The sequence below is a fragment of the Equus przewalskii genome, chromosome 10 (genome assembly GCF_037783145.1).
Source record: "Equus przewalskii isolate Varuska chromosome 10, EquPr2, whole genome shotgun sequence".
Lineage (NCBI taxonomy): Eukaryota > Metazoa > Chordata > Mammalia > Perissodactyla > Equidae > Equus > Equus przewalskii.
In genome coordinates this window covers 34,604,148-34,616,847 of record NC_091840.1, presented here as the reverse complement: position 1 = coordinate 34,616,847, position 12,700 = coordinate 34,604,148, and the positions used below count along the sequence as shown (strand labels likewise).

Here is a 12,700-nt window from a genome sequence, read left to right as displayed (position 1 = left end):
GTATATTCCCACCATTGCTGTAATCTCCCCAACATGATCAGAAAGCAAAGTTTTGGATTTTTGCCAGTTTGGTGGGTGAAATCTAGATCTCAGTTTAATTTGTATTTCCTTTATTTATTTTTTATTTTGGGAAAGATTCGCCCTTTGCTAACATCTGTTGCCAATCTCCCTCCTTTTTTCTTCCCCCACAAAGCCCCAGTACACAGCTGTGAATAGTTGTAAGCCCTTCTGGTTCTTCTATGTGAGCTGCCACCACAGCATGGCCACTGACAGACGAGTGGTGTGGTTCCATGCCCAGGAACTGAACCCGGGCCACTGAAGCAGAGCGTGCTGAACTTTAACCACCAGGCCATCAGGGCTGGCTCTGTATTTCCTTTATTATGAGTGAGATTAAGAATCTTTTTAACATGTATTTCCTCTTCTGTGAACTGCTGTCCTGATCTTTTGCTCAGTTTTCTCTTGGATTTTTGATCACTTACCAACTCTAGGAGCTTTATAAACTGGAAAGATTTAGCTCCTATCTGTGATATGAATTACACATGTTTTCCCAGTTTGTCATTTGTCTGTTGATTTTGTCTATAGCAGTCTTCCTACATAGAAGTTTTTGATTGAATGTATTTGTCTTTTCCTTATGGATTCTGCATTTTGAGTAATTGAAAGCCCTTTTCCACTCCTTACTTATAAGGGAATTTTCTTGTGTTTTCTTCTAGTATTTTATGGGTTTGTTTTTACATTTAAACCATTGATCCTTTTGGAATTTATTCTGGCATTTGATATGAAGTGTGAATCCAACTCTTTTTTTTTTCTTGAGAGCCATCCAGTTGTCCCAACACCAATAATTGACTAGTCCCCTTTCCTCCCTGTTTTAGGATGCCTTGTTTCTGTACACTAAATCCCCACATGAATTTATGTCTGTCCACGGGCCAGGACCATAACTGTTGAGACTTCATAATAGGTGTCAGTGTCTGGCAGGGCTGTTCTCCCCCACTGCTCTTCTTTTTCAAAGTTTTCTTGGCTAGTCTTGTGTATTTTTTCATGTAAACTTTAGAATCAGCTTGTAATGTTGAAAAAGAAACTTATTTGTATTTTTATTAGAATCCCTTTAAATTATGAATTTTCTTAAGGAGGATTGATAGGAATGTTTTTCTCTTTTTTGAAGTCTGCTTTTTGTCCTTCAAAAGCATATTCAAGTTTTCTTTGTAAGCTCTTGCACATTTCTTGTTCAGTATTTCATCTCAATTGTTACTATCATAAATGTACTCTTTCCGCCACTACGTTTTTTTCACCACTGTTTTTGCTTGATTTTGGATTACTGTGTGACTTCCCCACTTGATAGGAAACTGTGAGGTTTTTAATCACCGCTGTGTTTTAGTCCCTGGCCTTGTGTCTGGAAGAACCGTGGGTGCTGTAAGCAGTAAGGGAAGGAGTGAACCTGCGGAAGGGGTGGTATTTAGACAGAGAAGGCACTTCCTCGGCCAGGGGCTGATGTTTCCCCAAAGCTTATGCTGTTGACTTGCCAGTGGGAACCCAGAACTATTGATCTCCCTCTTTTCCTCCTTTTCTCCCACATTTGCTGAGTCCTGACATTGTGCCAAGCCCTTGCTGGGTGCTTTGGGAGATACAGATGCCACACACAACTCCAGATCAGGCGCGGCCCTCCCCAGCTAGGTACAGGTATGAGCTCAGGCTCGGAAATTAGTACCAAGTCTGGTTCTGCCTCCCAACAGCTGTCTGAGGTTGGGCAAATGTCTTCACCTCCCTGAGGTTCAGTCCCTCGTCTGTTAAAATGAGGCTAATAATAATGCCTACTTTACAGGGATGTTGTTAAGATTAATTATATGATGTGTGTAGAATACTCAACACATAAGGTATGCTCAGTAAACATCGACTATTCTTGTTGTGACTATGAGAGAAGGCAGGAAGATTTCTGGGCCCCTGGGTTGCTGCTCTGAGAGTGAGGCCTAAGACCTATCTGGCCAAGGCCTCTTGAGTCAGCTAATGGGCTGTCTGACTCAGTTCTAGTTTGGATTTTCCTTAGAACAATAACCTATGTCTCTGGGTCTCAGTTTCTTCCTTCTTTTTTTAAGCTGCAGATCCTGTCTCCTAATCTCTTTGCAGGGCTGGAGAGGGTAAGAAGGGTGATGGAGAAGGTAGTCTTAGAAAGTGATATTATGATGCAGGGGAAAATCTGGTTTTAATATACGACAAAATAGATATTAGGCACATTTTTTGTATGGCTAACATCCAGATACGCTGTGTTCTAGGATAGAAAATAGGGCCTGGTGAATCCTTGTCCCTTGCAGTGTTTGGTTGACACCTTATCGTTAATTACTGAGCTTGTTGAGAGCAGCGTGTGCTCTCTCAAAGGCCATCTGGAATCTTCTCAGGGTTTTGTCTCCAAGCAGCTGTGTGTCCTTGGGCAAGTCATGTTCCCACTGCAAGCCTCCTGTTCCTCATCTGTAAAATTAGAAGGTTGGACTAGAATGATCTCTAAGGTCTGCCTCTCCATGCCCTAATGTTCTGTGATTCTAATGTAGATAAATCTGGGCTTTATTGGCAAAGCACACTACGGTGTCTCTTGAGGAGATGGATGTTTGGCCCTATTGCAATTGTTAAAGGAGAACAGGCATCTGAATTGTAGCCAGAACATAATGAATCCCATTCTGTAAAACAATGATGACGGGACCGGTCACGTAGTGGGGTTTGGTGACGTGGCTGGCCCTTACAGCCCAACATCCTCTGCAACAAATATAAATGTGAGACTCTGGCAAAGTAGTTTAATGCAGTGCCTGAGGAACTTCTGAGTAAAGCCAGGTGTGTGAGTCACTGAGCTGATTTCCTATTCTCCCGGGCTGGTGGGACTGAGGCTCCGGTTTGTATTTGCATTGGTTCAGTGGGTGGGATTTTCTTCCAGACACCTGTCCAGGTTTCAGACTGTCAGAGCCGGGAGGGGTGTTTGGGACTACTTAGTCAAGACCTCACTTTACAGATGGGTACCCCAATGACTGAAGGGGAAGAGCTTGCTCAAGACTTACAGCTGGTGGGCAGAGAGCCATAGAAGCTTCTGGGCCCTTCTTGACTTCTCTGTGGCTGGGATTGCACTCCCTTAGTGACTCCTACCTGCCCCTACAGTTCTGGCAGTTTCTCTCTTCCCAGGTTTCCCTGCCAGCCTGTCTGGTTCCCTCCCTTAGAAAGTGTGTTTGGCAATCTCTCCACTCCAGTCATCAAAAACCTTGTCTGATGGGCTAAGGAGTTTGGCCTTTATCTCAAAGGGCAAGAGGACCATCAAAGGCGGCATTATGAATATAAGACATTTATTGAGCCCTAAACACTGGCAGGGGTGGTGAGGAGACATGGGAAGCAAGAGAAGGAAATACAAAGAGCCCTGCCTTCAAACAATGTGCAGTCTTCCTGAGTGAACCAGAAAGTTCTAAGCAGGGGAGAGACCTGATCTCATGTGTAGCAGGTGGGAATGGAGAGAAAGTAGATAGTGACAGGGAGAAGGCTGTCCCCAAACCCAGGAGAGATGCTAGGGCCTAAACAGGGCTGCGCAGCAGAAATGGAGAGGCTTTCGTTTTACAGATGGAGTCACAGGACTTGCTCACTGACTGGACTTAGAGCTGGGTGACAGTGAGAAGCAGAGCTGACGATGCCTAGGGCTCTGGCTGGACTGTTACAGCCCGTGACTGCCCCAGTGGCAGAAGAGCAGTGTGGGTGCTGCTGTTTGTCCTAAGGTGTCCTTAAGGGGCAACAGAGCCTCGCTGTGCAGGTGTCTGCGAGTTTGCTTTGGGTTCTGTGAGCCCATTGTCTGTGTTCTCCCGTTGTGCCCCTACCCCAGGAGAGCTGGAGTAGCCAGGGGCTAGTCCTTCATGCTGGGGAGCTGGAGCTGTGAGTGCTCACAGAAAGACTGTCTGCTCAAAAATCACTATTTTTGACCTGAAAAATGCCTTAGAGGTTATTTTGTCTCTAGTGAGTAAAGAAAGACAAGAGAGGAGGGGACAGAGGGTTTGTGGTCATGGCCCAGGTCTTCCCACTCCTGTAACCCTGCCTGGTACTTAATAGTTTCTGTTTTGGGGTAAAGGAGTTTGGAGGTATAAAAGGAATAAAAGATATGGCCCTTTCTCTTGAGGAGTTTACAGTTTAATTGAAAGGACAAGAAGAAATGGGGAGTCACTAGGAAGCAGCAGAACAGCCCAGTAAACAATGCACGGGGAGGGAGTTTCAGAATCGGGAGTTCAGAGTAGGCCCTAGTAATCCAGGAAGGCTTTCTGGAAGAGTTGGGCCTTGAGATGATAGGCCTAGAAGATAAGAGAGAATGGGAAAGGACGATCAAGACAGCAGAGGGAACTGCATGTGCAAAGATGCAGACAGGAATCTGGGGGTTCCTGGAGGCATCTGGGCCACCTCCCAGGTACTCAGTTGCTGGGTCTTCTGGGAACTTAGGTCCTTTGTTGGCTCCTGCAGCTTGGGGAACAGTGCAGGGTGACAGAGTCACCTAAAGGGCCTGGGAGGTGTTTCCCAAGACCCAGCTCCTCTCCCCTGGAGACCCTTCCCGGGCTCTTGGAAAGGGACCTTCACTGACACCTCCCTGGGCAGGACTTGTGTCCTTCAGTCCCACTCTGAGGTTTTTGTCTGGCCAGCCCTCAGTTGGGCAGTGAGTCCCCAGCAGCAGGACCTGGTTTAGGGTTTGGGGAGCTCTGTACTTGCCCCACGAGGGTCCAGAGGTTTATCGCCGAGGGCTGAGCGGGGAGTGGCCAGTGCAGAAAGCAGAAAAGCTGGTTCCTGCTGGACAGAGTCGCCCAGCTAAACTGAGGAGCTCAGGGAAGGCCAGAGCCCACAGCCCGGCTCCTGATGCACCCATTCCTCAGCTGAGCCTGCTCTCGGGGCCAGCCCTGTCCCCAGAGTGTGATGAGAGCAGAGGCTTCCCAGACCAAGGTTTCTGCCCAGGCTCGCCATGGAAGAGCCTGGCCTTTCGGTGAGCACTCTGGTCACGCAGGGGTTAAATCTTTTGCTAAGCTTTAGCACCAGACCTGGTCCCTGGGAACCTGAAAGGGTGGGAGCCAGCAGGGCCAGCCCAAGGATGGGGCACTCCCAGGTGGAGAGAACTGAGCTCAGAGGGGAACGGCCCTGAGGGCCGGCTTCGCCCAGCTAGGACAGGAGCCAAAGGGTTAACAAAAGCAGCAGTGCTGATAAAATGCCCCAAATTCCTGGTCCTGCCTCCAATGGGGAGGGCGTCTGGCAAATGTCAACGATAAAAAATACACTTTAATGGCACCCGATGCAGCCGCTACCGTGGGGCGCAACCGCATGAAGCAGGTTTGGAGCAGCCACTACTGTGTGTCACTCCCAGGACCCCAGGGCTGCACCTCCTTGGCTCATCATCTAAGCTTTGTTTGTTGGGATGACCTATCTCCCCAGCTCCAGGAAGCCTCAAGGGCCCATGGGTGCCTGGGGCTTCTGGCCTTCTCCGGCATTATTTTAGGAACTTTACTTGTTTCCTTCCCTGGTACCTTGAACTCTAGCCGGTGATAGAGTTTCCCTCCAGGCTGTGAGCTGCCTCGGGCAGGATGCCTCTGGGTGCCCTGCTGAGCACCCGCTCCCAGGCCTCTGTGAATGCAGAGGGACAATGAACGAATGAGTGCCTAGATGAAAAGGGTCCGACAGAGTGCTTCATCTTTCTCAGCTCTCCCCCCAACCTACCCCCCATATTCTGCAAACCCCTGGGCTGGGAAGCTCCTTTTGTCGCTGACAAATGTGAGAGGAGGGGGCTGAGCACCCACAGCAGGCGTTTCTAGGAATGGCAGTCACACAAAAGTGGTGGGGAGGGAGGGAGCAGGGGGAGAAGAGGCAGGAGAAGAGAGGGAGAAGCAAGAGGAAGTCAGCCTGGAGGGGGAAGCCTGAGGGAGGTAAGTTTGTATTAGGCTCTCATTTTCCAGATATGAAAACTGAGGCTCAGAGAAGTCAGTGACTTGGTTGAGGTCATGCAGTGAGTCAGTGGCACCCTGGGCTTTTGCCTACAACTCGGAATTCCACAATTGCACTGTGCTGAGTTCGCAGGGGCTTTTAAATTATTAAGGACTTATCCTGAGTTCTTTATTACCACAGGGAAGCCATCTGTAACATCAAGGAGGTCCTGGGATCAGGCATTAGTGCTGGAGAGGAGAGGCTAAGTGGGGACCATCTGGGCTGAGTTTGGGGTCCAGGGGCCTGGTTCTTCAGGTGAGAGCTTTAGGACCTTTCTGGGCTCAGTTCTGGTAGTCAGGCCCTGGAGCCTGGGCTTTTAGGAGAGCGAAAGCCATTCCAGGGTCAGTTGAATGAGGTCAAGAATGAGAGGGTGTGGACCTGGAGCTAGAATGAGATCCTTCTCTTCCAGATCATCCTCAACTCCATGCACAAGTACCAGCCGCGGCTACACATCGTAAAGGCTGATGAGAACAACGCTTTTGGCTCCAAAAACACTGCCTTCTGCACCCACGTGTTCCCGGAGACCTCTTTCATCTCTGTGACCTCCTACCAGAATCACAAGGTATAGCCGCAAACCCCATACCCCGCACCACGATTACCACTCGGGCATTTCCGTGCCATTACAGAGAGGCAGGAGGTGAAGCCCCAGATGCAGCAAGGCTGAGGCAGGCCCACTGCTGGGACCTGAGGAACCTGTGACGGACGTCCCTCAGAGCAGTGAGAAATCAGATAATGAGCAGGAAAGGATACCAGATCCTAATTCTCAGGCACAAAGCACTTAAGGTCTCTATTTTGGGGAACGGACAAAGTTGGTAACTAAAAACTGGGAGCGTGGAGCTTGCCCTGTGTCTTGAGTGTTAGGTCCTTTCATTCTACAATTTTCTTCTCCCTGGTGGGATTCAAAGGTCAGATTCTGGCAGAGAGAGGGGGAGGGAGTGGGGAGAGCAGCTCTGGAGCTCTGTCAGCTGCATGGGAGCAGGGAGACTTCCCAGGCTGCAGTTGGAGAGGCCTGGGATGTCCTGGCTGGCCTCCCACTCTGCTACTGGCTCTCCCCAGCCTCACCATCCCAAACTGCCTCCCACTCCCTGCCTAGGCCACTCTCCCCTGCCTCTCTGCCTTTGCCCGCACTACCTTTCTCAGGGTGCTTTCCACACTGTGTGCACTGGGACAGGTGAGGTGAGTGGGGTCATTGGGGAAAGGCCATAGGCTATGGCAGATTTTAGGAAGAAGAGTGACTGAGTCAGGTTTGCATTTAGAAAGGTCACTTAGAACCTGATGTGACAGTTGCACTGGACAGAGGCAACACGGGTGGAAAGCTGTTACAGGCACCCAGGAGAGAATGATGATGGACTGAAGCCAGGTGGCACAGTGGGGTGGGAGAGCAGGAGACTGCTCAAGTCCCCAGCAGGCACAATGGAAGGTCTGCAGCAAGTAGGATGGATAAGAGCCAGTGACAAGCCAGATGTGAATGGCAAGGCCAAGGAGGACCCAGCAAGACTCCTGGCTGGCCAAGGGCTGGGGTGTGCAACTTCCCCAGACTGAGCCATGAGTTCTGAATGTGCCTGGGGGGCGGGGCAGGAGGGCCAGAGGCCAGCCCAGTCCTCTAGCCCAGCAACTCTACTGTGTGTCCTCTCCTGACAGATCACACAGCTGAAAATTGAGAACAACCCTTTTGCCAAGGGATTCCGGGGCAGTGACGACAGTGACCTGCGTGTGGCCCGGCTGCAGAGGTGGGGCTGCCCTGGCCTAGGGGTGGGATGGGCAGATGGGGTTCAGGCATGTGGTTTTGGTAACCCTCAAAGTGTGCTCACTCTCTTCCTGTCTCCCTCTGACTGTCCTCCTCACCCTCCAGCAAAGAATATCCCGTGATCTCCAAAAGCATCATGAGGCAGAGACTCGTCTCCACCCAGCTCTCAGCCAAGCCCGACGTTAGCCCCCTGCATGGCACCCACCAGGCACTCCAGCACTACCAGTATGAGAATGGGGCTCATATGCAGTTTGCTGCAGCTGAGCCACAGGACCTTCCCCTCAACGCCTTCCCAGCCCAGAGGGACTCAAGCCTCTTCTATCACTGCCTGAAAAGACGAGGTAGCTCTCTCCTGGTCTAGAGGCCCTCAAGGGTCAGAGGAAGGGTGAAGCTGTCCCCACAAACACTCCCCGCTACACATGTGAGCATGCATGGGCACACACACACACACTACTGCTTACTTGTATGGTCCAGCAGAGAGAGCCTGAAGGGTCAGGGCCTATGCCAAGCCCAGTGCAGGGATGTTGGTTCTTGCTTTTAATGCAGCCTTCAGAATCCTCAGAGCTTATGGCTTTGGTGTCCCCAGACACCATACCTCTCCCCAGTTCCAAGTGTTGCTTTGCAGCCACTGCTTTGAGAGCCTCCATGGGGTAGACAGACAACACAAAATCAGCGGGCTCTGCCTCTCAGCAAGGAGGAGGCTGAAGCATCACAGTCCAGAGACTTTTGGATTGGGGCTGTCATTTATCAAAGCAACCTCAATTCTAAAACAGGGATGACCTAGAGTCATGAGTACAGGCTCTCCACGTCATTGTACCAGGATCTGCAAAGGCTTCTTGAGAGTGGAAATTAACTTTTGTGGATGTAGATTGGGAGTCCACATCCCCAGTGCAGGCATCAGAACCATCTGTGCTGGCTTCTTGGTAAAGCAGAGGAGCCCTGAGCTGGGAACTCGACCATCTGTGCTCTGGTGCCGGGTCTCCATTTCTCCATCTATAAAATAGGGATAATCAGTGTTATCACACCAGAAGACCACAGAGGGCCACTAAAATTCTCTTGAGATTGAGTGTGGGGACTTTTGCCTGCAATCCAGAATGTTCTCTCAGCCCAGTTCCTAGGGACCAGCCAGGCAGAGCTCTGAGTTACCTTGCACCAATTCCATTAGAACTAATGACTTAGAGCAGGGGGTTGGCAAACTGTGGCCCTTGGACCAGATCTGGCCTGTTGCCTGTTTTTGTTCGGCCTATGAGCCATAGAGAATGGTTTTTACATTTTTAAATAGTTGAAAAAAATCAAAAGAAGACTATTTCATGATATGTGAACATGATATGAAATTCAAATTTTAGTATCCATCAATAAAATTTTATTGGAACATAGCCATATGCATTTATTTACCTATTGTCTATGGCTGCCTTCATGTGACAACAGTAGAGTTGAGTAGTTGTGACAGATACCATACGGCTCACAAAACCTAAAATATTTACCATCTGGCCCTTTGCAGAAAAGGTTTGCTCACTCCTGACCTAGAGTGACTGGGCCACTTTCCAAGTCGGAGGGCTTAGTGCTCTTGAGAGAAAGGAGGAATTTGGAGAGACGATGGAGTAAAGGGATGAATGAGGGATGCACAAGAGAGCTGGGTGAGGGGGGCAAGTTCCTCCTCATCAGGGAAGATGCCTCCAGAGGAGCCAAGGGGAGAGGCAGGTGCAAACCTTCAGACTTGGCCCACTCCTCCCCCAGGCCACCCTGCCCTGTGTACACACACGGCTCTCAGAATGAATCCCTAGAGAAAACAGAAAGAGGGAGGCTAGGATAAGCCACTGGACAATTGTTCTTAAATTTGTTGAGTGGGTTGCTCCCCAAGGCCTCAGGCCTGGGGCATCCCTGGATCCCAAGGGAGGACATGCCCCTCCAGAGAGTCAAGCCCTCATGGTTAAGGATGCTGCAAGACACACATACATGGTTTGGGGCAGCTGATGTAATCTTTCCCCAAACAGAGCATGAGCTTAGCCTTAGAAGTACAAGTCACCTTATACTTATTATCAACTGCATTTCTTAATTTTGTGAACACTGTTATGTTGGAATCTGTAATAACAATCTGATGGGACTTTAAATACACGTAGGGTTTACTTCCTGTTTCTAAAAGCAACAGGAACGTGCCTGTGAGTAGCTTTGGCTTGCTAAGGCCTTCCTGGGAGTTGTGGATTGAGGCAGAAACATTGTGGCTTTAATTTTCTGGCTAATTCAGACAGATGTGGCCTCTGGGCCTGGTTTGGCCTGGCAATTGCCTCCACTTTCCTTGGCCAGGGTGGGTCTAGCCTAAGAATGCCAGTGCACATTAAGGCCTCTTACCATCCCCAAGAGTCAGGGTGGCAAAGGATCAAAGCCGTATGCCGCCTGCCTAAACACATCACTCAGTATCCAGGGATGCAGTGTCCCCCGTGGCCTTTGAGCAAGGTCCATAATCTGACCACTTCTTGGCTGCTGTCACCTTATAAAAGCTGTAGCTGATTAAAATGGTTCTTGGAGTGCCATGGCAACATGGAGCAAGGGCGGGCCTTGAATGACAAGGGTAGGCTGTCCTGGCATCCACCGGGGGTGTTCTGGTCCCTAGCCTGGTGGAAATGGCTCTTCCTTAAGGTTTCTTTGTCTTCCAGCAGACAGTGGCCGCCACCTGGACTTACCCTGCAAGCGATCCTATCTGGAAGCTCCCTCTGCAGTGGGGGAGGATCATTATTTCCGTTCTCCCCCTCCCTACGACCAACAGATGCTGAGCCCCTCCTACTGCAGTGAGGTGACCCCAAGAGAAGCCTGTATGTACTCAGGTTCAGGGCCCGAGATTGCTGGGGTGTCTGGGGTGGACGACTTGCCCCCACCCCCACTGAGCTGTAACATGTGGACGTCAGTCTCACCATACACAAGCTACAGCGTTCAGACAATGGAGACTGTGCCTTACCAGTCCTTTCCCACGCACTTCACCGCCACCACTATGATGCCTCGGCTGCCTGCTATCTCCGCTCAGAGCTCCCAGCCACCAGGAAACACCCACTTCAGTGTCTACAATCAGCTCTCCCAGTCTCAGGTCCGAGAGCGGGGGCCCACCGCCTCGTTCCCCAGGGAGCGCGGCCTCCCTGCAGTGTGTGAGAGGAAGCCGCCCTCTCCACACTTGAATGCTGCCAATGAGTTTCTCTACTCTCAAAGCTTCTCCTTATCCCGGGAGGCTTCCTTACAGTATCATTCAGGAATGGGGACTGTAGAGAACTGGACTGACGGATGACTGCCATGTCTCAACAGCCCCAGGATCATGTTAATCCAGTATTAACCTCTGTGGGTGGCCTGCACTACCGAGAAACACAGGAAGGTATTTCAAAGGGTGGCGTGTGTGTGTGTGTGTGTGTGTGTGTATTTGGAGAGCATCTATCTTCTGACATACAGTTGATGCCATGACAAGGGAAAAAACGCAGTTATCTAAGAAGTGATTTTGGCTGCAGGACCCAGATCCATTGTTATCTGACGTCTCTTGACATGCCCACGAGTGGGATGGAGTGGAGAGTTCATGTGAGTTATTTAGAGGTTTTTATACTATTATCGTGATTTACTCAGGGGCCAGGTGACGAGGTCTGTCCCACAGGGAAAGTTGGGGAAGATTCTCCTCGCTGGGGTGGGTGGGCTCTCTGCACATCTTAGAGTTCCTGGCCTTCTATTTGCAGGGGAGCTGAGAATCTTGTTTTGGGAGCAGGAAGCCTACTCTTTTGGCTTCTGGAGATTCTGTGAGACTACTTGCGAGGTGGGCTCAGCTAACCCATGAAGAACGCTCTGAGAGTAGAACTGACTGTTCAGTGAGTGGCCTAGAAATTGAGAGTAGAGCTGACTGCTCAGTTAGTGACCTGGCAATTGATCCCTGGAGCTCTGAAGTCTGACTTTTAGAGAGGGTCATGTGTCAGGCGCCACCTGATGGGTATTTAAAATTTTTTTCCATAAGAGGAGGGAAAATGCAACCAATTGCATCTCTGTCATCATTCAGGTTTCCTTATAGAGTCCAAAGCTCTTTCCCTCAGTTCCCGACGTAGAATCTCTCACTCTCTCTGGTGTGCAAGACTCGGACTCTCAGGCACCATCTGCATCCTACGACTGGCAATTATGAAACACACTTTACCTGGCAACATCCCCAGGAGGCCGCATTGGAGCTGCTGCCAGGCATCCACAGCCTGTTCTGCTCCCAGAAAACCCTCGCCTCTGCAGCAAGAAAGCCCAACAGAAATAAAAACGAGAATTGAGAAAACATTCATTTCTTCCAGTAAATTCAGCCAATGAGCTCAGAGGAGCGAGGATAATTCTTCTCCAGTGAGGTGCTCTGCTAGTCCTCAGCTCTTTAGCGTTGAACAGCACCAGACCAGCCACGTGACTGGTGTGAACTCTGTAATCGAATTTGGGAAATCACTAAACTCTTTGCATGCTGAATAGCTATTTATATATTATATATAAATAAATAAATAAATATATATATATATCTCACAAATGCAGGCCACATGTTAAATTCAGCTTTGCTTTTTTACAAATGAATAAACTTAATAAAATGAACGTTGGAGGGGTATTTGGAAAGACATCTATTTAAGTTTTTATTACACGTTTGATATTAAAAACTAAGAATGGTTTAGATAAAACATAATAAATATATATATAAACACACACACACTACAGATTAAACTTTATTAGAAGACACGTTAGCTAACAAGGGATACGGAACTTCAAGTGTTGTGTTATATAGCATGGACATTTTATTTTACATATCGGAACATAAAGCCATTTTACAACTGTGAAGTGTGTGGATGCTCTTTACTACTGACTTGCATTTCTCGGCTCAGCAATGGTCTCTGCCTCCCTTTTGCTTGTATTTTTTCTCAAGGGCCAGGTGGAGTCCTTAGTGCCTCTGAGCGTTTGTACCACGGAGACTCTCAGCTTAGAGTGAAGTAATTTAGGACCCATGGAGCA

General features: G+C 49.3%; 1 protein-coding gene across 4 annotated transcripts in view; it reads left to right on the top strand.

Moving 5' to 3' along the window:
* TBX4 (T-box transcription factor 4) overlaps nucleotides 1-12,529 on the top strand; it is a 32,347-nt gene extending 19,818 nt beyond the window's left edge. For 3 of the 4 annotated variants that reach the window (XM_070562359.1, XM_070562360.1, XM_070562361.1), the window contains 4 exons: nucleotides 6,374-6,526; nucleotides 7,606-7,694; nucleotides 7,817-8,052; nucleotides 10,369-12,529. In XM_070562359.1, coding sequence (XP_070418460.1) covers nucleotides 6,374-6,526; nucleotides 7,606-7,694; nucleotides 7,817-8,052; nucleotides 10,369-10,985 — 1,095 coding nt within the window. In that variant the 3' untranslated portion in view covers nucleotides 10,986-12,529. Of the gene's footprint in view, nucleotides 1-6,373; nucleotides 6,527-7,605; nucleotides 7,695-7,816; nucleotides 8,053-10,365 lie in introns of all 4 variants that reach the window. The other variant, XM_070562358.1, reaches the window with a different exon arrangement.
* Nucleotides 12,530-12,700: the final 171 nt, after the last annotated feature.